This window comes from Ictalurus punctatus, chromosome 8 (assembly GCF_001660625.3).
Source record: "Ictalurus punctatus breed USDA103 chromosome 8, Coco_2.0, whole genome shotgun sequence".
In the NCBI taxonomy this organism is placed as follows: Eukaryota; Metazoa; Chordata; class Actinopteri; order Siluriformes; family Ictaluridae; genus Ictalurus; species Ictalurus punctatus.
The window spans coordinates 3,620,001-3,647,888 of NC_030423.2; the positions used below are offsets into that span (position 1 = coordinate 3,620,001).

The 27,888-nt window shown below is 41.4% G+C and overlaps 2 protein-coding genes across 2 annotated transcripts in view; both read right to left on the reverse strand.

The window, feature by feature from the left end:
- pls3 (plastin 3 (T isoform)) overlaps nucleotides 1–2,722 on the reverse strand; it is a 29,622-nt gene extending 26,900 nt beyond the window's left edge. The window contains exon 1 of the mRNA XM_053682357.1: nucleotides 2,645–2,722. The gene's annotated coding sequence lies outside the window, so the exon portion shown is untranslated. The remainder of the gene's footprint in view (nucleotides 1–2,644) is intronic.
- Nucleotides 2,723–17,469: 14,747 nt separating this feature from the next.
- On the reverse strand, nucleotides 17,470–27,263 carry magt1 (magnesium transporter 1). The gene is made up of 10 exons (XM_017474986.3): nucleotides 27,115–27,263; nucleotides 25,523–25,692; nucleotides 23,855–23,972; nucleotides 23,422–23,562; nucleotides 22,084–22,224; nucleotides 21,704–21,793; nucleotides 21,489–21,552; nucleotides 20,432–20,506; nucleotides 20,193–20,283; nucleotides 17,470–19,010 (listed from the first exon to the last, which is right to left on the reverse strand). Exons 1-10 carry the CDS (start codon nucleotides 27,193–27,195, stop codon nucleotides 18,995–18,997), a joined length of 987 nt encoding a protein of 328 aa, XP_017330475.1. The 5' UTR covers nucleotides 27,196–27,263; the 3' UTR covers nucleotides 17,470–18,994.
- Nucleotides 27,264–27,888: the final 625 nt, after the last annotated feature.

Sequence of the window (27,888 nt, forward strand, 5' to 3'; positions counted from 1 at the left end):
GAAGCGTCGTGACAGTGTTAAATAAAGTTCTATCCTGTTACTAATATCCAGATCGATATAGAAAAATTGGACTCAAACGTTTTAGGCGCCGCTCTAATCCCTCGACCAATGGGACAGCTCGGATCCAGGCGCATTTCATAACCGGAATAATCCTACTAGGAAATGCTTCGTTTCTTCCCCTAAGGAATACAAGCCGAGACAGATCGGCGCCTCCGTATTATTTGAACTTTTCCTAATAGAGAGTGTGTTTTTGAGCACCGACCTGCGCTCGACTCGCCCAGTCGGCAACGGAAACGATGGGCTTACACAGGGCTTCTCATACCGATATCGTTATCTATTACTGTCAACATTCGCAAGTTTGTCACACCAGTGGGATGCGGTGTTTGTCCAAGAATGTATCCAGCGCACTAAATAAATAAATAAATAAATAAATAAGGTCATGCATGAATGCATTTTGCGGTTGGTTGACATTGTGCTCAACGCAACCTTTATGCAAATCGGTCTACTTTCTCAGCAGCGTTCAGCGCTCCATACGGTGCCTTTTCCACTTAAAACTGTCGTGGGTTTTATTTTAACAGCAATCTAACCGTCGAGGAAGACTCAAGGCTAGCCTCGACACTGGAATGTGTTTTTTCTTCCTCGAGTCTGAGTGGCCTGCCAAGATAATGAGGCGGTTTTAATCCTTTTATTCTTGAGCAGTCTGACTGACAGAAATACTAAAGTATAGAAACTAAACACAGGAATGCATGTATGTAAATCGCATTCCATCACCCAATATCAGCACGTCCATGCTGGGTATAAATAAACCTATATAAGGCATATTAGAGACAGAAATCTGAGAAATATCCTACAATTAAGTAGAAGACCATTCAGCACCAAGGTGTGACGCGGGCACGACGTACGTTTCCTGTTTGTTATTATGTTAGCTAAAAAACTACATTTGTGCCAAAAGTATCGACCGTAACGTTTCAAGAAACAAAGATGTACGACGAGAAAGAAAGAAACACACACACACACTCGAAAACTGAAAAATAGTGAACCCAAAATGTAAAATAGTCTTCAAACCAAACCGCGTTCTTTGTTAAGAGTGTTCTAAACTTCGTTTTCGCTAATCACGAACGCGCTGCCGGAGTGTCCGTTTTGTTTTTGTTTACGCTCGCCGTTCTGGCACAAATCTCACGCATGGGCGGGGCTTAACAGCGATTTACTCTCATTGGCTAGTGAGATTTGGATCTGACCAGGAAGGAGAGATTTCAGTATGGGTATTTGAGTATTGAGTACATCAGTATTTGAGAGCACGTGTAGTCATAGTGTTTGTACGTTGTAGTGGAAACGTTTTTGCGTACTTATTCAGCGTATTAGCTTGCAAATATTTGAGGTTCGGGTAGTCTCATAACGACTATTTATTCGAGATGAGCTCTCAGGGGCGTCGTCGTCCTCCTCCTACTCGACTAGACATTCGAACCGTCGATCAAATCTCACTAGCTGATGAGAGTAAATCGCTGTGAAGCCCCGCCCACACGAGAGGTTTGTGCCGGAATGGCGAACGTAAAACAAAAACGTTTGAAAGCGTGAATGAAAACTCGTGCGGCACGTCCATGAACCGCGATCGACGAAATCGAAGCGGTTAACGAAGAATGTTATTTTATGTGTTTATCTGAAGACCACCGAGTTCACGGTTTACAGTTTCAGAGTGTTTACTGTTTCAGAATGTTTTTTCAGAGTGACCACCTTCTCCCCTCGTATATTTTTGTTCATTTCTCCCAACGCTACGTTCCATACGTTTTGGTATTGAACAAATTTAATTCCATCCTACTCAAGGAAACGTCGGTCAAATGCAGAGGACGGCTCGTACCTGCACTGGTGTTTTATTACTGTAACATGATCCCTAAATGCCTCCAGTTGAAATACATCCATGGTCAGAAAATGCCTCCAGTATTAAAATATATGCAAATGCATGAATTTATGGCACGCAAAACAGTAGTGCGCATGCGCAAACGCCCTGGGACAATTTGTCAGGACACTGCCAGGTCATGTTATGTTTTTTGTTTTAAGGAGGAGGGATGAAACCGGTGGACCCGGAGTAACCGCTCGCTCGCGGGCAGGCGGAAAAGCCCAGAAGCGCACGCGCTGATCACACAATCTCATCATTACTACATCTTGACATACTATATACACACTATATGAAGGAAGGGTGGGGTGAAAGAGCGCAAAACGTCGTCTTTAGCTGATTAATAGCGAGAATTAACGAAGGTTTGCGTTACAATGTTTGCGTCTCGCGCGACAGCTGTAGGACAAGTTGCAAGAGCTCGAGCTCAGTTACCAAGTACGCGCGACCTCGCGCTACACTCTCTCCTCGCGCAAGTCTTTGAGTTTTGTTTTTTTCCCCCCTTTAAAACAAATGTTGACTTGTCGCCAAACAGGTCAGACACGGTTATAACAGCTTGAAGAAGTTACACAAACGTTAATAAAGCGTCCATTTTTATCTAAAGAAGAAAAAAAAAAAAAGACAAATAAATATTACAGGAACATGATAAGAAAAGCTCGTCACGCAGAACCTAAAGAACACGCAGAAATATCTGAGTATATGCGAATAAAACAACACCTAGACCGTGTTGATGAAATTAGACAGATAACTACTTACTCACTGCTGGTCCTGCAGTACTGACTCTCCTACGGTCTCCTCAAATCTCTCCACTAACACTGGACAACGGGCGTTAAGCCCCGCCCCGCCCCGCCCACACTCTACTCTCATTGGTCCAAAACGCCGTAACACTGCAAAGGCGTCTTTAATAGGATTGGTCCGATTCCTGCTTTACGTGGCAGATACCCCGCCTTTACAGCCACGCCCCTTTTTATGTGACGTTACACTCTTGAATTAGAAAAGTTCAAAGATACCTGTTGATTGTAGCGTACTCTTGAGATAAATTGTGTTTTGAGTCATTCACTGGCCTTTGTGATGCACTGGTGTGCTTTAATACAAACACCCTTCTCTTAGTGACTGATTTTAAGCTACCTGAAACATAGTGTTTATCTAAATTTAGGCCACTGGTCCTAGTCATTCCGCTAATAAGCACCAAACACACCCTTTTTTCTGATTATATAATGCTCAGCTAGATGGTAATAGAAGGTTCTGTCCTCAAGGTGTGGGATGGAGGCTGCTTTTAAAGCTCTAATCAAGGTTTGTCAAAACATATCCTCCCCTGCTGTGTCTCGGGGTGTTTGAGCAGTTGCGGTCTTGCTAGCACACCTGATTTAAAAAAAAAAACCTTACAGTTACTGCACTTTTAAAAAAAATTAACAAAGGAAAATGATTAAATGCCATCATAGCAGCCTGGTCAGCACAACAGGCTTTGCTTTTTGAAGTGCAGATGCATCTTTTACTAGGTCCAGTCCACACAGTGGGAATTGAATGTCGTGCCTTAAAGAAAACGCCGAAGACAAGACGAAGGAGTCTGAAGGACTGCATGCAGTGTCCTCCAGAATTATTGGCGTCTTTCATAAAACCGAGCTCTTCCTTAATCAGGGTCGCTGCGTATCCACAGCTTATGACGAGAACACTAAGGGCGTGAGGAATACACCCTGGACGGTGTTTGGCAGTCCAACGCAGGATGCCAGGCACACATACATTTTCTCACTCGTGCACAGCACCTCCGGGCGATTCTGAGACGTTAATGCACCTACCAGCGTGTTTGGGAGGTGGGTGTAAACCAGAGAACCTGCAAGAAACTCACATGGACATGGGGAGCACATGCAAAACTCCATACAGACAGTAACCCGAGCTCAGGAACCCTGAACCCTGGAGTGGTGAGACAGCAACGCTACCTCCTGCACCACCGTGCTGCTTCTTGAGCAAAAGTGATTGCATAAAATAAACGTTATAACATTCATTCATCATCCATTCATCTTAAGTATGCACTTTACAGACCGTACAGGATTTCATAGAGTTTTTTTTGTGATTGTTGCCGCCAAAAATGCTCGATTTCACTGCGCCTTTGTAGCGTTTTTTGTGCTTTTTTTTAACGGAAAACTTCTTGGATTGACAAAATCGCAATCTCGTGAAATTGTTTTCTTGTGAATGAGACCTTTAAGCTGTACTCATGTTCGACGCACGTGATTTGAAGTGGGCTTCGGCTGAACGTACGTTGTGACGACGTCACACGACACCTCTTGGCCCAAATCTGTGGTAAATCTGCGGTGATTTTGAAAATTCCTGGAGGGACTTACTTTATCCGAGTCAGAGTGGCGGTGTAGCTGGAGCCAGTGCCAGGAACACTGAGCACCATGCATACACAAATTCAAACCTATAGCAGCAATGTAGCCAATGGGAGGTACCAGGAGAACCCAGTGAAAACTAAGACAGACACAGGGAGGGCATGCGAAACTCCATCCAGGCAGTAACTCAAGCTCAGGATCAAAACTGGGAGAATCTTGAAGCTGTACCTGCCACACCCATATTCTGACTACTGCCCTTACTCCTAAAAATGGCCCTTGTAATAAAATCACAAGTAACTCTATACTAATAATAGTATGTTCTCTCAAAATCATACATAGCAAAATATCTGATAACGTCATCAAAAAATGGATATTGAGGATAAGTGACCTCCTTTCCTACCCTCCCTACATCTACCCTCTTATACACCGAACGCTTAACATATAAAGTGTTTGATGTGTGTATGATGAAACATTTCTATCCTGATGAGAGTGGTCTTTCCTAGGATGACCACGCCCACCCCATCCACAGGGCACAAGGGCTCACCGAATGGTTTGATAAGGATGTATATTGTATGCCGTGGCCTTCGCGGTCACCGGATCTCAACCCAGTCGAAGACTCAACCATCACCATCATCAAAACAACGATCGAGGGAGTGTTTTGGGAAGAATGGTGTTCAATGGTGTATTTGGTTCCTCCGTATTTGTACTTCCTGGAATTGTGTTTTCTCAGCTGCAGGCACTTCCTACAGGATGGGTGATGAAAAGTGACAGATGCTAAGCGAGACAACCAATGGACCTCTCTGACAACACACCTGTTGAGCCTGTTAGGTGTGTTAGTTCAGTGTGGGGAGATACAAAAAGTGCTATATCAGATAGACTGTAATTACATCTCTGAGTATCATGTTTGATTTGAGCTGCTTTATCCAATTAGCTGCCTAATGTTGACCCAGCACTTGTTATTATTTCGGCAAATCTTGTATAATTCGTAGATTTACCGCAGTAATCTCTTAACATGAATTAACAATAGGATTACTTTGAATAGTACTAACTTTTTTACCACGTCTACCAATGACACTACTTTCTAACCTTTTAGACCGTTTAATACTACACCTGATGGGTTTGATCAGAGATAAGAAAAATCGATCAATCCTAGATCATTTTCCACAATGCACACAGACAGAAGATTTTATCTCAGCTTATCACTTTGCTCCTTGCCCTGGTATATCATATCGCTTATCACGTTTGACATATATTTGCTTACGCGGGATTCTTGATTTCTAGACCACAGTTTCTAGCTCATTCCAAACATTTAAAACATACAGAGATGATTTTAAACGATGCTGTAAAAGTTACGACGTGCATGAGAGCGTTCAGATGTAGTATAGCCATCCCTTTATAAGTCAATAAAATAATAGAACAATAAACATGTAGCACTTCATGTTCCGGTATTTTGACAGGCGCCAGTATTTCAACTGTCCACTGTGCCGGAGGATGAAGCTGAGATTTTTTTTTTTCTCGCCGAAGCTAATGATGCTTGAATTCTCTTTATATTTGTAAAGCGAATAAATGCAGTACTGGAGAATAACACGTCTAATATGTAAGGAATGAAACAATGAGGTGTGCTGTTATAAGAAGGAGGAAAAAATGTAATGTAATGTAATGTAACGTCAGCACAGCCTGAAGTGTTTTATTCCTCTTAATCCCCCCTCCTCCTCACACTTCCCTGTCGGAAAACTGAAAGAACAACTTTACCCATTACCCACTGTCTATAAAAGCAGAACTCTTAGTTCCCTTCAATGGAACTAAGAGGCCCGAACCTGTTCCAGCATGACGATGCCCCTGTGCAACCAAGACATGGTGTACCAAGGTTGAACTGGAAGAACTCACGTGACCTGCTCAGAGCCCTGACCTCAACCCCACTGAACACCTTTGGGATGAACTGGAACACCGACTGCACCCCAGACCTCCTCACTCAATGTCTCACCGATGCTCTTGCGGCTTATTGGACAAATCCCCATAGCCACGCTCCGAAATCTAGTGGAAAGCCTTCCCAGAAGAGCGGAGGTTATTACAATAGAAAAGATTATAAATCTGGATTGGGACATTGGGGAAAAAATATACACACGTATAGATGTGATGGTCAGGTGGCCATATGGTAATTTGTAGAGAACTTCCCCGTATAATTTTATAACCGCTACTTCCTAATTAAAGAAATAGCGTGTCTAGGATGCCGTTTACATTTATTAGTGGATTTAAATGACGTTATGATATAATTGCAGTTTGGGAAAAAGACCATACCTGAAGCTCATCCTTCTTCCAAGTTCCTACAAATTCCTGTCTCTTTTTCTGCACCCGCCACCTCCCCATCTCCTCCATACTATTCAACAACACCTACACAAGAGTCTTTAATTATTATTCATTATTACCAATTGGTCATAATTTCCCAATTATTATTATTATATATTATTTTTAACAGTTCCAGATTTAGTTGAGGGTGTGGTCTGCACTTGCAAATATGTGGCTTGACATGTTTTGTAGTATTCTGCAGCTCATTATGCTCATTATCTCTCAACCTCTGCATTTCGGCTCAGTTCACAGTTTTGTAGAGTAGTCATGTTGAAGTCCATCACTGTTTGCTTCACTACAATATCCAGACTGCATTATGCAAATATTACATCATACACACACCGGGGAATCCTTCAGCTTTCTCACATTAGGGTTCTTAGCCATTAATCTCCTGCAAGCCAGTGGGGGGTTTTCCCCCGCCTTTCGGCTGCTCTCGCCACAGCGGACCACCCGTCTGCATATTTTGATTCTGGCACATGTTTTATCCCGGATGCCGGATACTCCTCCTACGCCTACTATTCCTACTACTATTACTACTCCTACTTCTCCTACTTAGGGGGCAGTGGTGGCTTGGCAGTTAAGGCTCTGGATTACTGATCAGAAGGTCGGGGGTTCAAGCCCCGGCACTACCAAGCTGCCACTGTTGGGCCCTTGAGCAAGACCCTTAACCCTCTCTGCTCCAGGGGCGCTGTATCATGACCTACCCTGCGCTCCAACTTCCTGACATGCTGGGGTATGCAAAGAAAATAATTTCACTGTGCTGTAATGTACATGTGATCAATAAAGACTATCACTACTCCTACTATTAACACTAATTCTACCTATATATATATACACACAAACAATATAGAAAGTGATATTACTCAAGTAGGTCTATAGACATTTAAGTACGTTATATAAGAATCAAACATAATACTGATTTATTGTGTCACTGAAACAGGATGCAATTTCTGGTAATCCTAATTCTATATATCAGCTGCATGACACCCATTATATACTGAAAAGAACAAATTTCTATATAGTACATACAGCCTAAAACAACATTTTGTATTCCTGACATATTACAAATAGTCAGTTGTAAGCTCTCAAGCACACATGACAAGCTGGTTTGCTCACCAAACGATTTTCTGTGCAGGTTCATAAGGGTGAAATGTTATCCCCCTTCCTTGTAGAAAAACGTTAACTTGAGGGACAACTTCACTACAGCACTGACATTCCTAGTCGGGGTGGAGTCTATTTAGGGAGGGGGAAAAAAAGGGAATTTTGTAATGTAGATTTGAGGATATAATTATATCTGAGTCATCAGGCAGTCAGTCTGTCTGTTTTTCTGGTTTGGGTTACGTCACACGAGGTGTGTATGGTTTTTGTATTGTTCTGCCTTACACGGAGATTGAGAGAAAAAAAAACTGGTTTGAAAAAAGATCAAATCAATTCGAAATGTGAGGCTGAGTGTAATCCAATGTACCGTAGGTGGACCTGATCGTATTTTTATCCTCCCAGTCTTATATACAGGGCCTCGCTTGTCCCTACCCTCTTATTATGGATGAGAGTGAGGCGTGTGCTTAGGAGGAGGCCCCGAGAGACACGTTTGGGTGTGTATCAAGCCCCGAGGAGTGACTTCACTTCACCAACCTGAAATGCGCACATCACACACACTCCCAACAGCAAGAACAGGTGCCACACAGCTTTCACTGCTCATTCAAAGAGAGTTGCAAAGTTCAAGCACGGGTGTCTGAATTGAATGTACACGTTAAGGATGGATGTTGTCGGTTTCTTCACTTTTAGTCAACATGACAAGCATGTGCAATCCAGTTCAGCCCGATAGCTGAGTGGTGAAGGGCTAAGGGCAACGACAGCATTATATTTGAACCCTAATTGTGCAAAAGAGTGCTGTATGAGTACATTTTTGTTTCTCGAGGTACAAATAATCGGGTCATTGTGACATCACAGCGTCCATGGTTCAATCCTCTCCTCAGTTCAAGTTTCTGTCTGGTTTGTGGTTTCATCCCACCTTCCAAAAACATGCCAGTAGGTGAATTGGCTAAGATAAATGTCCCCTTGATCCACTCATTCAAACTTAAAGCAATTTGAGTAGCCAGTTGGCCTACCTGCATGTTAATGGGAGGTGAGAGGGAACTTCGGGAATCTGGAAGAGACCCACATGGACGCAGGACAAACGTTGCAGCTGTGAGGTGGCAACGCTACACAGTGGACCACCTGCCATCCATGTACAACTAATGTAAATGTACAGTAAATGACAGGTACGGGACTGGTCCATAAGTTTCAACTATGACCTTAATGACGTTTCTCTGACACACCCTTCAGGGAACATCCACAGTAAGAACCTTAAAATCATTTCTCCTGAGAACAAATCCTGTCTCAACCATCTAGGCCATCCTCGCAACTCACCTCCACTCATCCCATCCCCTCAGGGTCCAACAACACCAACAGTATTATAGTACCAAACCTATTTGCTTAACAATCCTGAATACTTCGAGTGTAACACGTCTACAACATGCCGTTTGCAGGCCATAGCTCTGATTTAAATCATTTGGTGGAAAGTCAGGGAGGAGACATGAGCTGCCATTTGATTGTGGTAGCCAGTTTGGTGTATTTGAGAACCTTGATGATGACATGGACACTTGTTTTGTGTATTGGCAGAACACACCCTGTTGGATCATGAAGGCGCTAGCGGGGGCGGGGTGTGGATAGGGTAGCAGGTGGTAAACAGCAGATAATGATCAATTGTTACATACAATACAAACATATTGTATATGTGTAAATAAACACTGCTAAGGTCTTGCCCAAGGGTCCAACAGCGGATCTCTGGCACAATATGAATTCCATCCAGGCACTAGCATAAACCAACTACTGAGCTACCACAGAAGAAGAAAAAGCGTACACACGGGTCAACAAACTAATCAAACAGCAACCCCTAATAAAAAAAAGAGGGAGGGAAACCCAAAATTGAGCAAGGGAAACCCAAAAACAGCTGGTTCCTTGCCTTACCTTGCCTTGTAGAACTGCTTTTTCTTAGCGTGTTCGATACTTCTTTCCCGTGTCATTCCACTTCATTCCACATAACTTTATTTATGCACTTTAATGTTGTGGATTCTTTATATTTTCAGATTTCTTGACTTAATACTGATGTCTGGTGAAAATTTCATGTGAATACCCTCATTGGAAATATATTTACTGAAAAAAAATGTTGACACGTCCAATACTTTACAATTTACTCCACTGTATAATAAAAAAAAAAAGAAGAAGAAGAAGAAAAAGCATACACACAGGTCAACAAACTAACCAAACAGCCCCTTAGCAACCCCTAAGAAAAAAAAAAAAAAGAGGCAGGGGAAAGCCAAAAGAAACTTCCAGTAATCTATAACAGAAAGATTACATTTAGAGGTTAAGTACGGAATTTACAATGACACCATTGTGAAAATATTCAGCGTGAGCAGCATAGTAGGCTGGTCAGCAATGTCTGCCTTTTTTTTTCTAGATTGTGAGTGTTTTCACATCTAGGTCTTTTAAAACAAACCACACTCAGTCTTGTAAAAAGTGGACCTGAAAGAAACGTAGCAGCAAATAAGCTCTTTTGGTGCTTTTGGCGTTCACTATATAGTACAAATAGACTCAAAACAAGACCTTTTGGACATTTTACCCTTAAGGAGCTCGCTAAAACTCATACCTCTACTGGATTATATATAAACTCATCATATAAAACGGTTTCTTTTTACATGATGCTCCCATCTGGCAGTGGATGAAAAAAAAAAAATAAATACTCTGGAGAGTGCAAAAAGCAGAACTGAAGCGATATACCAGGAAAATATCTGGGGGGAAAAAGGACGTAAGGAGAAAGGTATTTTGTTGCAGAACCATCGAAATCAATTTGTGCTTTATGCCATGTGACTCTCATCAAAATAGTTGGCCAAGACGAAATACATGCAACTACAGTATATACACGGCTTTATTAGGAACACCTGTACACCCACGCATTCATACAATTATCCAATCAGACAATCATGTATCATGAGCACAATTCATCAAATCAGGCCGATACAGGCCGTGAGCATTAGCTAACCTACAGAATGGGCGGAAGTGTGATCTCAGTGAGTTTGACTGTACCATGGGTGTTGATGCCAGTTGAAGATTGGAAAAAGACCAAGCATACGTTTTCCTATCTTCAACTGTCCGGTTTCTGTAAGCCTGAGCAAACTGTAGTTTTAAACTCCTGTCTGTGGCTGATAGGAGTGGAACCTAATGTGGTTTTCTGCTGGTCTAGCCCATCCCATGGTCAATGAGTGTATATTAAAATAATAGGCTAATGTACAGGAGTTGTTGTTGTTATTATTATTAATATTAGTAGTAGTAGTAGTATTGGTAGTAGTTCTTGCTAGTCCCACAATGACTCTATAAACCTGTATTATTCTGTCCTACCTAACATTAGTTACATTGTCTGTGGACCAGACGACTCCATGGGAAGCCAAAGACTATTATACGCTTGTATTTTGTCTACAAGGTCATCGAAAGCTGAACCATAAAGCGAACCTGAAGTGAGCTGGGAACACTTTGTTTTTTCAAGACATGACTCAAGTGGACCACAAAATGGGGCCATAAACGAACTGTACTGAGACCATTTATACTGTAGGTTGTCTGAGTATGGCTTGCTTGTAGACAGCTGCTTGTAGAGGGGTCCAAGTTCATTTGTTGTGTTCACATACGTACAAAAGTGCTGAGTCACAATCTGAGGGCACACGGAATGCTAAAAGTGTCAAAACACCCTGTATCGTAACTGCTTCAACTGGTGCACACCAACTAGATCTCTAAACTAGAGTCTAGACATGGGTATAGCTTCAAATCTTTTATTCAAGAGTACACCAAGAGAGATTGCTTGTTTCGTTTTTTGTATTCTGGGTATTCTTCAGTCTACCGACCTGGCATTAGCTAAGAAAGCAGCCAAACTCGGTTAAATATAGACGTTTATCATTAGCTAATTAGCAGAACTGACCTCGACACGCTTTTTCAAATGAGAGAGCTCATGCCTGCTTGGGTGGCAAAGGAGACGCCTCATTGTTTATAAGTCTTAATGATGTAGAGCCAGGGGCGCTCATGCTCAAGTTCAACACTGCAATCCATATTATTATGCACATGGGTGGACTCAGTGAACACTTTATTAGGAACACCTGTACACCTACTCATTCATGTAGTTACCTAATCAGTAAATCCTGTGGCAGCTGTGCGGGTACGGGCCAGCTGCTTTGGGTTAATGTTCACATCAACTATCAATATGGGGAAGAAATAACATCTCAGTGGTAGGTATTTTTGTTGGTGCCAGATAGGCCCGTTTGATTATTTCTAGAACTTCTGAGCTCCTCGGATTTTCACGCACAACAGTCTATAGAGGTTTACTCAAAATGGTGCAATAAAGAAAAAAAAAACACCCAGCGAGCGGCAGTTCTGCACACGGGAACGCCTTGTTGATGAGAGATGAGGTCTACAGAGAACGGCCAGACTGGTTCGAGCTGACAGAAACGCTACAGTAACTCGGATAACCACTCTGTACAATTGTGGTGAGCAGAAAAGCATCGCATAATGCACAACATGTTAGAACCATGAGGCGGATAGGCTACAGCAGAAGAGCATCACGTCAGGTTCCACTTCTGTCAGCCAAGAACAGAAAGCCGAGAATGCAGACTGGGCACAGGCTCACCAAAACCGGACAGTGGAAGACTGGAAAGACGTCGCCTGGTCTGATGAATCTCGATTTCTGCTGAGGGTCGGGTCAGAATTTGGCGCCAACACCATGAATCCACAAACCCAACCTGCCTTATGTCAACAGTTCAGGCTGGTGGAGGTGGTGTAATACTGTGGGGAATGTTTTCTTGGTGCACTTTGGGTAAATACCAATTAATCATCGCATGAACGCCACAGCCTATTTGAGTATCGTTACTGACAACGTGCATCCCTTCATGGCCACAATTTACCCATCTTCTAATATCTACTTCCAGCATATAATAACGCACCATGCAAACAAAACAAAAGCCGTCTCAAACTGGTTTCACAAACATGACAGTGAGTTCAGTGTTCTTCGGTGACCTTCCCAGTCACCGGATCTGAATCCAGTAGAACACTTTTGGGATGTGGTAGAACCGGAGATTCGCAGCATGAAAGTACACCTGAAAAATCCTATCAACGTGGACCAGAATCTCACAGGAACATTTAAAACATCTTGTGGAGTCCATGCAACGAAGAATTGAGGCTGTTTTGTGTGCAAAAGGAAGCCCTGTCCAATCTTTGTACAGTTTGCCTAATAAAGTGCTCAGTGAGTGTATTGTCTTGCATGAGAAGGTCACGATGACTGGATGCTAAACTGAACCCATTCGATTGACATATAGTGTATACTCACTGACTGGATGAGAGAAGAAGAGACCTAAAGAGTACTTTGAAGGTCTAAATAAAAATGTAATGAGGATAAAGTATGTTATTTTCTTGGAAATTGTAATTACGTAAGTATCCAAGTAGTCCGTTTAAATGAACGCTCGAGTAAAGTATAAATATCCCAAAATAACACTTAAGTATAGTAATGAAACAACCTCTGTCTATTCGGTTGGAAGTCACTTTTACTTAAAGCAACATACAAGTAAGGTAGAAGGCCATGCAAACACACTTAATAGCTGTTAAAGAAGCTATGAGTGAGACGGTAACTGAACAAAAACAAACGTGAGACAGTTTGACTAAACATAAGCGTTTAAGCTAGCGCTAATGCTCAGAAGCACTCCACACACTAGCTACAGGTTTGCCGCTTCTGCTGTATTGTCTTTCCTTTTCAAATGAGTCGAAGGCATGAAAACAAGCCCTAATCAGCAGATACCTAAACTGAAGCGAGAGATTACGCCATGCAGGAAACTAGCCGGCTGAGAACGCGACCATAAAAAGAGCTATAAATCTCGACAGAAGGGTTTGAAAATCCCCTACTGTCCTGGGGGAGGTATTTAAAACCAAGCCATCTTCACAGGTATCAGAAGATCAGATAAATGGGTTCAGGGCTGGGCTGACGTACGACACGAACATTCCTTTTAGAGAACGTTGCGCGAATCAGTTTTTCATACTCTGTCCGTTACGGTTCTGCTAAAAACAACAACAATAACAAAAACAAAAAGAATGCAGCCGTAGCCATCACTGGTGCACCCCGAGACGTTACGTTAGTGTGGAGTCACTCCCTTTTTGATGAGGCCACCATACTTTATTGTGAAATTGGGCTCTATATTTAGACATGTGGTTGGCATCTGTATCCCCTTTGGCTGAGTGAGGAACAATGCAGGCCTTCTGCAGGGAATCACTCACACACACACACACACACACACACACACACACACACACACACACACACACACACACACACACACACACACACACACACACACACACACACACACACACACACACAGCGTGCTACTGTGAGTGCTCGGCCTGTTGCCTTTTATGGTAGCGAAGGCAGCTTCTGGTGTGATTGGCCCGCTGACGTTCCAGCATGGGACGTTCGGATTCGCAGTGGCAACAAACCTCACCTGTTCCGGCATGTAAATGAGGGCAGGACGGAGCTGAACCGCTGCTTACATAATCCCAGACTTTAGAGCAATTTTCATATGATCTAAAGTGGATTAAGAGGAGAAATATCAAATCAAATCCAACAAAATAAACAAACTACCAACAAGACACACTTTTTGCATTCGCAACTGCGAACTTTGACCTCACAAATAAACCTGAAAGTCACTACATGAATAGAAATCATTTGATATTTTTATATTTCAGTTCCTATACTAGATTTACATTAAGACTATTTTAAATCATGAAAAAAACCCCCCAAATAATTAGTTTTTCTGTTGCAAATTCGTTTGTTTTTTTCCCCCTATCAGAAAGTATCTATAAGAAGAAACCAGAAATATTGGATGATAGAATTTTTTTTACATAAGTTTATATTAAATAAATAAATAAACATATTTCTTTATTACACAAAATGAATAGCAAAACGTATTTAGCATTTTTTCGAATGTAAAATATGTACAAATATTCGATAGCAAAAGGTCCATTTCATAACTTCTTTACGTTTATAAGTTTTTTTTTTTAAAAGGGTAAAAGTAAAACAAGAGAGGGAATGAGGAAAAATGTAATAATAATAATAATAATAATAATAATAATAATAATAATAATAATAATCCATCCATCCTTCCTTCAGGGTCACGGGGAAACCTGGAGCCTATCCCAGGGAGCATCGGGCACAAGGCGGGGTACACCCTGGACAGGGTGTCAACCCAACACAGGGCAATAATAATAATAATAATAATAATAATAATAATAATAATAATAATAATAATAATAATCAGAAATGAAATGGAAGAAAAAGCTATGAATGTTCTAAATGCAAAACATTTTTAAATGTAAAAGTCTGTACAGGAAGAAGGAACCAGAAAGACCAGATGAAACAATAGGTTGCAATTGAATACATTCATTTATTTCTTACACTAATAAATAAGCCTCATATAGACAAATTCTCTCTTCATAATTATATAATAATTCATGAAGAAGAAAAAAAAACAAAAAACAACAAGAAATAATAAACCTCAATTATGCTAATTCAATAATGTGCCTTTCTTACATTCAAGACTATTTTATGATATTTTTATGATGTGGTGTGTGTGTGTGTGTGTGTGTGTGTGTGTGTGGTGGGGAGCCCTGGAGGACATAAAGTAGTGTAGAAAAAAACTGCGCAGTGCCTTGAAAGTGGACAAAGAAGAACCTGTGTCATTATAAAAAAAAATATGTACATTGCCTTTATTTATTTATTTATTTATTTATTTTTACAAGATTACGTAGTACGTCCCAAACTCTACGATAAACATTATCGATATTAATATTTAAGATAAAAGGGAGAATGTTTTACAAGCCTTTCGGACCTGTTTAACGACTGAAGGTTATCGATCAAGATGCCTTGATGTACAAATGCGGTCACGTGGGACCGAATAAAAATTCAGAAGAACAGTTCAGATGCAGAAATTTGTGAGAAATACAGACGTTTACAAAGCGATCTGTGCCACCTAGTGTGCAGAAGTAGCATCTGCTTTTTTTCGGACCAGCTCTAGCATGAAAGGAAACGCGTGAGCGTGTGAACGTGGCTCTGTGGGAGCGGTTTCCAGTTAACGGCACTGTAAATCACTATCACTTAATTCAACCTTGACTTCTGACCTCTTATTAGCAACGTGTAATATGGAAAGTGTTTTCGAGAAGCTGATGGTTCCGTTTCAGCTTTCTGGTGATGTTTTTCAGGCCCAGAAATCAGCTCTGTGGTCTCTGCTCACTCCCAGCTCATGTGTGCTGCTCACAAGGCTCAAATACAGTTTCAGCACAGGGAACGGGAACGGTTCGGGGTAAAGAAAAGGTTAGTTAATGATGGCTCAAAAAAACAAACAAACAACAACAACAACAAACGGCTCCTTTAAAGACAAAAACGCAGAGGAAAGGCCACTCTGAGTATAGCCGGGAGTCCGCTCAAGAGGAACTCTACATTAGGGGTGTAAGTGAATAAGAAGACATGATGTGCAATGGACAGAAAAACTCAGAAAAACTCACCAGCTCATAAAGCTGCACAAAGGGAACCTGAAACGACTGATGCATTTTTAAACATCAAAGCGGTGTTACATTTACATGCGCCTAAGGCTTTTCCACAGTACTGTATATATAAAAAAGGTATACACACACACACACACGATTATTGGCAGCCTTTTAGTCAATACTTTGTGCTACATCCCTTTGCTAAGATAACAGCTCTGAGTCTTCTCCTATAACGCCTGATGATGTTGGAGAATACATGGCGAGGGATCTGAGACCGTTCCTCCATACAGAATCTCTCCAGATCCTTCACATTTCGAGGTCCGTGCTGGTGGACTCTCCTCTTCAGTTCACCCCACAGGTTTTCTATGGGGTTCAGGTCAGGGGACTGGGATGGTCATGGCAGGACATTGATTTTGTGGTCAGTAAACCATTTTTGTGTTGATTTTGATGTATGTTTTGGATCATTGTCCTGCTGCAAGATCCAACCACGGCCCATTTGAAGCTTTCTGGCAGAGGCAGTCAGGTTTTCATTTAATATCTGTTGATATTTGATGGAGTCCATGATGCCATGTATCCTAACAAAATGTCCAGGTCCTCTGGCAGAAAAACAGCCCCAAAACATTAAAGATCCTCCTCCATATTTAACCGTGGGCATGAGGTACTTTTCCATATGGCTACCTCTCTGTGTACCAAAACCACCTCTGGTGTTTATTACCAAAAAGCTCGATTTTGGTTTCATCTGACCATAGAACCCGATCCCATTTGAAGTGTTTGTTTTTGGATGAGAGTAGAGGCTTTTTTCTTGAAACCCTTCCAAACAGCTTGTGGTGATGTACGTGACTACGGATTGTAGTATTGGAACCTTTCTGACCCCAAGACACAACTAACTTCTGCAATTCTCCAGCTGTGATCCTTGGAGATTTTTTGTCCACCGTCCTCCTCACAGTGCGTTGAGACGATATAGACACACGCCCAATTCCAGCACGATTCATAACATCTCCAGTCGACTGGAACTTCTTAATCATTGCCCTGATGGTGGAAATGGGCATTTTCAACACTTCTTCTAATTTCTTACCACCCCTTCCCATTTTGTGAGGCTCGACAACCTTTTGCCGCACATCGCCGCTATATTCCCTGGTCTTACCCATTGTTATGAATGACTAAGCGAATTTAGCCTATATGTTACCTCATATTTAAACCCCTTTATATTTGTAAAGCTTGCCCAAAGGGTTCAACTACTGAGCAGAGGTTTTTTACATTCATATGTATGTGAGTGAGCAGAAAAGAAGCTACATGAAGTGTTTACAAGGTTCGTTTATTCATCCTTAGGTCACTTCCTGGTTGGGATTACTGTGGTTAAAATTAGGCTGGTTTGTTTATACTTTGGGAAACAAAGCCATCTAAATTCGTTAGAAAAGTTCACAGGCATTTACAAACACAAATAATATTGGTGTGAGCGGGTTCAATGAATCAACACGTACATCAATACGTACATCTCTAGCTGATGCTAATTATGTACTCGGTGTTTCCAAAGGCATAGAGGTTGGGTAAACCCCCTTCTGTTTTAGGCCACGCCCACTTCAGATTTAAATCTGAATCACTTGGAGCACGAAACAGATACGTAGAGTATTTTGGGCTACACCTTTCCTCTGCCATCATCAGTTTTCCTATTCATTACATTCTCATATTATTAAGCACAAAACACAACCACACAACCAAACTGGTACTTAAGGCACTTTTAATGGCATGTGGCATCACCTGAGGCATTACACAGAGCAGCACCTTGATTTTTTTTTTTTTTTTAAGCATAGGTGTACGAGTCATTTCCTTAACAAGCGGACCGGGGCTGTGTTCCATTACTGTTTTAAACACACTTGTCCACTTCCACTTGGAGGAACACCTGCTGTCAATCAGCTCAAATGAAAACCTGCTGCAGGTTTGAGGGACCGAGTTAACAACGCCATAGACGGCTGACGTAATATATATGACGGTATATAATGTACCGAGTAGTCAGCGAGCCGATATGCCTCTGCGCATGGTTCAAAAGTAATAGTCGGTACGAATCACCATGGGAACGACACTATGCTCGCAGGTTGACGAGGCGGAAATATCCACTCGCTGTTATGTCCTATTCCCTGGCCACATGTGACAGACAGTAGGCACTTTCTGAGTCGTGAGGGAAAGTCGACAAGGGCGTATTAAAACATGAATGGAATACAGGGACATCAGAATCACAAAGATTTACGCAAATCGAACACTCAGCCTCTACCCCCAGACAAAAGCAACTACAGAACACTAACTAACAAACTGCTTCGTTTTGGCTTTGGAACGCTTCAAAAGGACACGAGTCGAGACACGAGGTAGCGTGGAAAACGTTGTGCTCGTCCTCATGCGCCGTCTAACCTGGAGTTTGCACCTTTAACGTTAGAACAGGTAAATGAAGGACTGCATAGCCTGTAGAGGGTAATAATGCATTTACCAGCAAACATCACAACAATCACAATACTTCTGATCTACTGTCCAGAGCTTTCAGAGTAACAAGTCCTCAGTTGCTTTTGCTAAAAAAATGTTTCAACACACCAATCAAAAAATTCATTTGGACGTTAAAAAAACAAAAAAAAAAAAACCCCAAACAAACAAACAAACAAACAAAAAAAAAACCCCACCCACCCACACACAAAGAAATCAGACAGAAATTACACTACTCATTATTGTGAACCAGTAAGGCTTGTTGAACTGTAGAAGGTTCTGAGGAAAAAGGGGTTCTTCAAACGTCGACCTTCCACTGAGGATCCTGGAATTATACTCCAGGTCTGTGCTTAACTCAATTCATCAGGAAACTGCAAGAGACGGAGAAAAAGCCGCCTGTGTTAGTTAAACAACAATTCTCTACTCGGGTTTACCCATTTAAAGCCCGTCTGTATGAAATACAAAATGTCTGAAATGATCTCGTCACGTACGGTACGAGAGATATAAACCAATCGCTGACAAATTTTGTCGTGTTATTTGAAGTGTTTTTTATTTTTATTTTGTTCAATATTCATGTCTCTATTTTTGCGCGTTATTTAGAGAGTTACTTTTTGGTTCAGTTTGGATGTACGTCATTTATTTACTTGTAATATTTATTTCATTTTTAAAAAGTACATTTTCATGGCACAGACAGTGCTGTTTGTCTTTGTAACAAATTCATCAATGTTTCACTTCGAGTGTCATGTGATCGATTTTAAAAGCTATCGGTTGATTAATCGGTTATCGGCAGCTACCTCGCGACTTCGACCTAAAAATAATTCAGTTGGACTTTATAAGGATCTATGAATTCCTACGTCCTCCTGGAAAGTCTTACTCTCATGTGTGCGTCACCAATAAATGGTGTACTTCTGTCTTTATTTGCACGCGTTATATTCTCGGCGGTTTGTTTAAAAGGAGCCAAAGCCGTCAGATATCGTGACGGATTATCGTCGTCGCTTTAACCCTGGCTAATTTAAGACTGGTTCTACCATTTGATTAGGAACACGTGTACACTCGTGCGGTTTGCCGATCATGCAATGCATCAAATCATTCACGTAACTAAAGATTCTGATTTGTAAAGCTCACGTCAAACACTGGAACCGACGGCGGTGGGGTTATCAGTGTGATCTCTGTGACTTTGACCGTGGCACGGTTGTTGGTGCCAGCCGGGCTGGTTTGATTATTTCAGAACCAGAAGCTGATCTCCTGGGATTTTTACACGATACACGAGTTTACACAGAATGGTGCGAAAAACAAACCCAAAAAAAAAAAAAAAAAAAAAAAAAAATCCAGTTCTGCAGTTCTTGCAGAAACTCGGCAGGATGTTTTTTGTTTTTTTTCGCACCGTTCTGTATAGACGCTACAGACTCTACAGAGATCAGCTGTTTCTCAAACACTCAAATAAGCCCGCGTCTGCACGATTTGATGCGCTGTGCCGCTTCCACGTGATTGACCGACTGGAGAACGCATAGTGTTTCACCGCTTTCGTTATAAACGGGACGTGAAGAATCTACCTGTAAGGATATCCGTGGTATTTGGCCTTGAAGATGGACAACAGCCAGCTGAAGAAGAGTATCACAAGCCCGATTCCGGCGACACACATGACTAGATGTGAGAGATGTGCAAGGGTTAGTGCTAATGTGAAAACATCATAACGCTACCTAGAAAGAAATGCATATCGCTTGCCATTAACCACTTCTCTCTTTACATTAAAACAACATCAAATGAACAAAAGCAGAATAACGCGACGTACTCTTCCTCTTCCCGATGTCCAGATCGGAAGTCGCCGCCTCGTGTAGGAGCACCATCCCGAAAGTGATGGCTGCGTCTGAACCAGAGGGTTAAGGTGTGTCCGAGAAAGTTACTGCGGTTGTATTTTCTACACATTTATATCTCAAATCGGAAATCGTGGGATTATTCCCTGCGACAGTAAAATCTGACCGTTTATTTCCAGCCGTAAACGAAGACAAAGGATTAAATGAATGCACTTGTTCCAACATCATGTACGGTGGACGCTTCACATCATCTAAGCCTGATAATAAACTTTTTATTTTTTATAATTTAACAAGGGAAAAAAAAAAAAGAGAACATAATAGTTGATATGGCGAAGGTTTCATTAAGGAGTAACGCAAAGTAAAGTAACTCCAGAGTAAACTCTGGAGTAACACAAAGGGAATTATGTTGCGATTATAAAAATCCGAAATTAATCAAAATAACTTAGCATTTTAGCATCTTCAAAGTAGACGCCCTTTTTGCCTAGAATTTCCAGAAATTTTCTCAACCGGTTTCTTTGAGGAATTTCCCCGAGATGCTTTTTAAACAGGATTAAAGGAGTTCCCAGCTACGCCGGACTCTTATCGGCTACTTTTCGGAATATTTCGCTCCCGGTCGTCCGTTTAAAAAAAAATATTTTTTTGTAAATAAAAGGTTCGTTTTCTAATGGAAGAGGCGAATACGTCGGCACGATGATATTTTTGTCGACAACGCCGATTTCACACGTTTGATCACACCTTCAGATCGAAAGGGTTTTAAGCTCGTGAGGAACGTTTCGGTCGAGTGTCCACAAACTTTTGACCGGTGGTGTATATGGTTATAAATGGTTAAAAATGCAGCAATCGTTGGCAAATGGGGTATGAGAGGAATGAAGTGCTTTTGGACGTTGTATAGTATATGTGCACGCTACCCATTGAATAGTTTTCTACAATAGCACCCCCCTCCCCCCTCCCCAGGCTTTACTCCTTACTTATCGAGACTTCGCAGCATGTGTGACTAGAGCTATTTGAGAAGTGTAGTCTTAATATAACGGATACTGAACAGAAGAACGATGTGTGTCTCGGCCACAAACTGAGCTTGGCTGCTTCCGTGGATGTAACTCTGAAATAGATAAAGGGAAACACACACACACACACACACACACACACACACACACACACACACACACAAAACACATTCAGAATTAGATAAACAAATAAAATAGGCTTCACACCAGTATGCGAACATTGTAGTGCTTGAACGCTGAACTCACCACTTGACCGGTGCTGGGATTTTTGTGAGCGTATGGAGGCCCTCGAATGTGGTTCCACATCTGGCCGGACGTCATGATCAAAACGAAACACTGAGGACAAAAAGAGAATGTTTGTTTGACTAATATTAAAAACTGTGTGGGGGGAAAAAAAAACCAAATCAATAAAGTCAGCAGTCGTTACTGTCATCATTATGCTGTTGTGAAATAAATAAATGATTCGTTCTGGCTGTAAGTAAGGTTTAAATAACATATTATGGGTTCTATATTACTACTGCTACAGCCTGTGGGCTCAACCCTAGTAGTAAATCGACAACACGACCAGGTTGATACCGGGGGAACCCGTTTTACGCTGTTTACATATACACGCGGTGAGTACTGACCAGTGCTGAAAAAGCCCAGACGTTTTTGTTGTAGAGAAACTCGAGATTATTGCGCCGCACGTACGCCAAGCTCCCAATGAGGGCTAGGAGCAAGCCCAGCATCAGCGGCCCAGCGTAGTTCGGTGGTCTGATCACCCTGATCTGTCAGGACAAACAAGCACAAACAAAAAATAAAAAGTCGACCAGAGATACAGGGCCTTCCTGAATTATTGGCACCCATAACAACAGGCAAAGAAATAAGTGTAGAGTCTAGCAGAAAATCAACACCATCGTTCAAATTTTCCACTCCAACTATAGTACAGCTATTTTTTATCCCTTTTTTCTTCAAAATATGTGCTAAAATTATTAATACTCCTTAAATAAATAAAACAAACTGTCAGTCTTGAAAAACTTTCAGTCCCACTGTAGTGGGTGTGGCTCCTGTGCATGTGAGTTACAGTGAAGTGGGTGTGGCTTCTGTGCCTGTGAGTTACAGTGAAGTGGGTGTGGCTTCTGTGCCTGTGAGTTACAGTGAGGTGGGTGTGGCTTCTGTGCATGTGAGTTACAGTGAAGTGGGTGTGGCTTCTGTGCCTGTGAGTTACAGTGAGGTGGGTGTGGCTTCTGTGCATGTGAGTTACAGTGAAGTGAGTGTGGCTTCTGTGCCTGTGAGTTACAGTGAAGTGGGTGTGGCTTCTTTGCCTGTCAGTCCTAGCAAAGTGGGTGTGGCTACAGTGCCTGTGAATTACAGTGAAGTGGGTGTGGCTTCTGTGCCTGTGAGTTACAGTGAAGTGGGTGTGGCTTCTGTGCCTGTGAGTTACAGTGAAGTGGGTGTGGCTTCAGTGCCCATCACTCCTAGCTAGGTGAGTGTGGCTTCTTTGCCTGTCAGTCCTAGAGAAGTGGGTGTGGCTTCTTTGTCTATCAGTCCTAGCGAAGTGGGTGTGGCTACAGTGCCTGTCAGTTTAACTGAAGGAGGCGTGGCTTCTTACACTTTTTACATTAAAATTGAAATGATTGCATAATACTTAATCACTCCATCACACTGATTGTCCAGATTGTTTTGTCTTGAAGAGAGATATTTCTATTATTGGGAACATTACAATTGAATTTAAATCACAAACGCTTCATTACAAATGAAACTGATGAAGAATTAAATGTTTCGAAACACCGAAAGTGCTTCTGCAAGTTCCTCTGGCGGAAAAAACAAACCATCCAGAAAATGGCATCAAGGTAAATGTAAATGCTGCTTGGCCGTTACTGGAAGCGATGTTGAGCTGAATGATAAAAGGTCTCGACAATAAATGTTGCATATGCGTATTTTTAAGAAACAGAACGACCCGACGTGTCGACGGTTTAACTTACATGAACCTCGGTTCTGTCAGCAACCCATCGAGCAAGCTGTTCAGCCGCAAAGCCTCGAACCTGCAGCTCATACGTGTCTGCGCGCTTTGGCTTCCCCTTGGCTGGGAAGTTGATGAACGTGGGGGCCGAGTTCATGTTAAGCTGGAGAAAGAGATGTGAATTACTGCAGCTGTACTTCAGACTTTCCTTAAATGAGCTGTGTTCTGACTTCTCACCAAACAATTACAATGACGATGGCCTTTTTCTTCCTGGAAAGAAAAAGTTCTACTCCACACTGTGGATTCATGTGGCTTCCCTTTTCGTTACTAAAGCACCACCATAAAGAAACTAAAAAAAATGTACAGGTTTTACCATTATAAATAGCCTGAGAATAGTGAGAGTGTAGTTTAAATTAAAAAACAACAACAACAACAACAACAACAACATGGGTTACCATTTGAAACACGTCCGCGCCTTCATCAAAATCCACCATTGCAAAGAAAATCTTGTTGGTAAACGCGCTGGAGTAGCGCCAGGAATTCGCAAGGATTTGGTATTCCTCATCTGCCTGCCTATATACACAGTGAAAGAAGAGCAGCCCATGAACCAATCACAGTGATTTAACAAAATCTTCAAAAACAGCAAACTATCACACTTAACCATATGTCAAAGTAGCACACTGCTACAGGCTATATACACTAGGTGGTGTGTGTAATACAATATATACACACACGTACATATATATAATATTTTATATATGTATATAAAACGAGTGAATGGATTAGTATGGAATCGATCCAAACAGGGTCAAGGTCACAGCAAGGTCAAATGTCTGAAACAGTTTTTCTTCTCTAGAGTCCACCCCGTATAGAAAATATACTCCGAAGCATATTTTAAGGCTACTTGAGGCATAGACTAGGCTTGTTTCTAGCAGAGGCGTCCCTGTGTCTGTGCCATCGGTGACCGATTCTACTCGTTCACTTCCACAAAGTGTTTACGCACGTTGCGATCAGTCCCTCCGAGATCTGAACGCAGAAATGTATGCGAGATCGAGCAAACGGCGCAATGTTCGAAGGAGCTTGCGATTTTTCGAAATCGCCGCACATCTGGGCGTCATCAGACCTCATCACAGTGCGCGCTTCACGTCGATTCACATGCGCCGCACACGCGTACAGCTACATACATACGTCACCGTGAAAGACTATGCAAAACGCTTTTGTGCGATTGAGACTTCGCCCATTCATGCATCGCATAAGAAAACAAACAAAAAACAAACAAAACAAAACAAAAAAAATCTGTAGCCAAATCAAGCATTTTTGGCACTGTTACGATCACACACACACAAACAAACAAAAAAAACTCTGCAAAATCCTGTACAGACTATGTAATAATAAAAATAATAATAATAATAATAATAATAATAATAAGTTTCTATATACAAGCACAAATTTCCCTGCATGCTGTGTAAGAGTTTCTCTCCACAATTACTACAGTTTCTCTATATGTTTGTGAGCAGCTTAGCGTGCGTGCGATTCGATTTTTAATGACCTGATACTACTCTGAATGCTCAGGTTGGCCTTCCTCACACTCATTATTACAGATACTATTTACATGCCAAATCCTGAGCTCTACATTTCCTGTACTGCTCATCCTACACAGGGTTGCACAGGAGCTTGGAGACTATCCCAGGGAACTCAAGGCAGGGGGACACCTCGGATGCGGTGCCAACCCATCGCACAGGAAACCGGATAACCTGGAAGAACCCCTCCACCACCACTACCACCACGTGGAGAACATGGAAACTCCGCGCACACGAGGTAGAGGCAGGACTCGAACCTCCAACCCTGGACAATAACTTGTTAGGAAATAAAACTGCCGGTAAACGAGTTTTAAGCGTCACTCTCTTTTATTTAGACTGGCTTTACACAACAACGAGCATCTGTGGATCTCCGTTTCCTGTCATAACGTTAGTCTAAAATAAACCTGGAAAGTAGAAATTAACTTCCCAATTCTTGATAAACGAGTCTACGGCCACCGAGTGATACGTAGATTAGCTGATTATGTGGCATATCGCATACATTTTGTCACAGCTAGAACCTAAAGGAAGTTTTCATCTCCTCACCTGCACACTCCACACTGCCTCTGAGGCTGCAGGGCCGTGAACATGATGATGACGGAGTAGTTGCGCGGAGGCGCTCGGACAAACCGCCTGAACTTGTCTCCGTTCATTCGGATCACGGCTCTCTTCGCCGTCCAGTCCATCATCTGTCCGACCTTTTCCGAGAGCAGCGTCTGTGGGGACAAATTCAGAAAAATTATTAACGTTCTCCTCGTTATTATCCGTTCGGACTGCTTTCGGGGATTTAAAAAAATAATAAAAAAAAAAAAAAAAAGGAGTTACACGGCGAAAAAAGAACAAATTCACATTCTTCTTCCGCTTATTAGTATTATTCCATATGGTATGTAGAATACCCATCAGAGCAGTGTGAGAATATGCGATCGTCAAAAAAAGCCTGCAGTTACGGATGGGAGGCGGAAAACGGTTCATTTGTTTCGCATCACTTCCTGATTCACATCTTGCCCTGAATTTCTCCACGGCACAGAGCCGTGCACTTTAAAACAGGCATCAAGATCAAGGTGTTTATCACCACACCATAGTACCAATAACTCCAATTTCAATCTAACGTCCGTCCATCCATCCATCCATCCACCTCCTATACTGCTTTATCCTTTTCAGGGTCACGGGGGAACCTGGAGCCTATCCCAAGGAGCATCGGGCACAAGGCGGGGTACACCCTGGACAGGGTGCCAATCCATCGCAGGGCACAATCACCTACACACTCACACACCCATTCATACACTACGGACACTTTAGACACGCCAATCAGCCTACCGTGCATGTCTTTGGACTGGGGGAGGAAACCGGAGTTCCCGGAGGAAACCCCCGCAGCACAGGGAGAACATGCAAACTCCGCACACACAGGGCCACGGTGGGAATCAAACCCCCGACCCTGGAGGTGTGAGGCGAACGTGCTAACGTACAATCATATAATCAGTGCTGATATATCATATTGTAGTTTACTTCTCCTACACTTATATATATATATATATATATATATATATATATATATATATATATATATATAAAAAAGTATAATCATCTGCTTACATCTTTACCACCCATGAACACACCAGCTAATTTGTTTAGCTTCACTTCATGCCTCGCTTGCTCACCCTGATTTGTTTAAGTAGAAAGAAGAGGAAATAAAGGCTTCTTCACTACATGTAGTGATATTAAAGGAGCATTTGAGATTGAGATTTAGACTTAGGTTTGGCTATTTATTATATATCTATTCTGTTTGTTTGTTTTTAAAGAAAAAAAAAGCAGGTAAACATGTGACTCAAGACATCTTCACTTACAAAGCTTAACTTCCTGTTATTATTATTGTTATTATTATTTTGGGTATTTTTTTTTTTTTGTGTGCATACTAGCTAACACATCAGTGCAGACTACAGCTCTCACCCCAAAACACTTCCAAAATAAGTTTATACTGCACTACAGGATTAAAGTACGAGTGGAGTTTAGGGGTTTAGCTCAGCTAGCATACACAGCTACACACGCAGCTAAGAGGATTAACTGACAGCACAGAGAGGTTAAACAGAGTCCCGTAAACACGCAGCGACTCCCCGCGACAACACACACGACCCACTGACCTCCTTCTTCTTCTGTCCATTTGACGGAGTTCCGTGAAAACACAAGACAAAAACCAGCGCGAGCAAAAGTTTAGGCACCATTTCCGTAGCTGCCGCGGCGGAGCACGAGCGAGCGCTCCTCCTGTACACTCCTGTAACTTTTCTATTGGACAGACCGCGCGCGTGCCACGACCTTTCAAAATAAAATGACGTTAAACTTGAATTTTATTATATTATTATATTATTATATAAAAACCATACATTTAAATTTAATTTTAACTTAATTTTAATGCCTATATTTGTGTTTCTGAATACGCGTTCATTACTTGATTCATTTCGATTGATTAATGTAATAATCATTATATATATATATATATATATATATATATATATATATATATATATAAAATTAGTAAATGTACTTTATATATATATATATAGAATATTTACTAATTTTCATAGTTCTAGAATTTTATTAGTCTTTAGTAGTCTGTTAAACGTTGCATTATTTCTTTATACATTTACTGCATATGTATTTTTTTTTATCTAGCTATATATATCTTTATTTTCTTACTTTCAGATTATTTATTTATTTATTCATTGAAAATGCACATGCATTTGTGTACCTACTGTTATTTACCCTTATTTAAACCAATAATCCTTTATTTAATAATTTGCTTTTTGTTTCTTTATTTTATTATAATTTTTTAAAGCATCTAAATATATTGCATTTGTTTTTATAAGTAATTATAATTTGTCCATATTTCAAGTATATATATATATATATATATATAT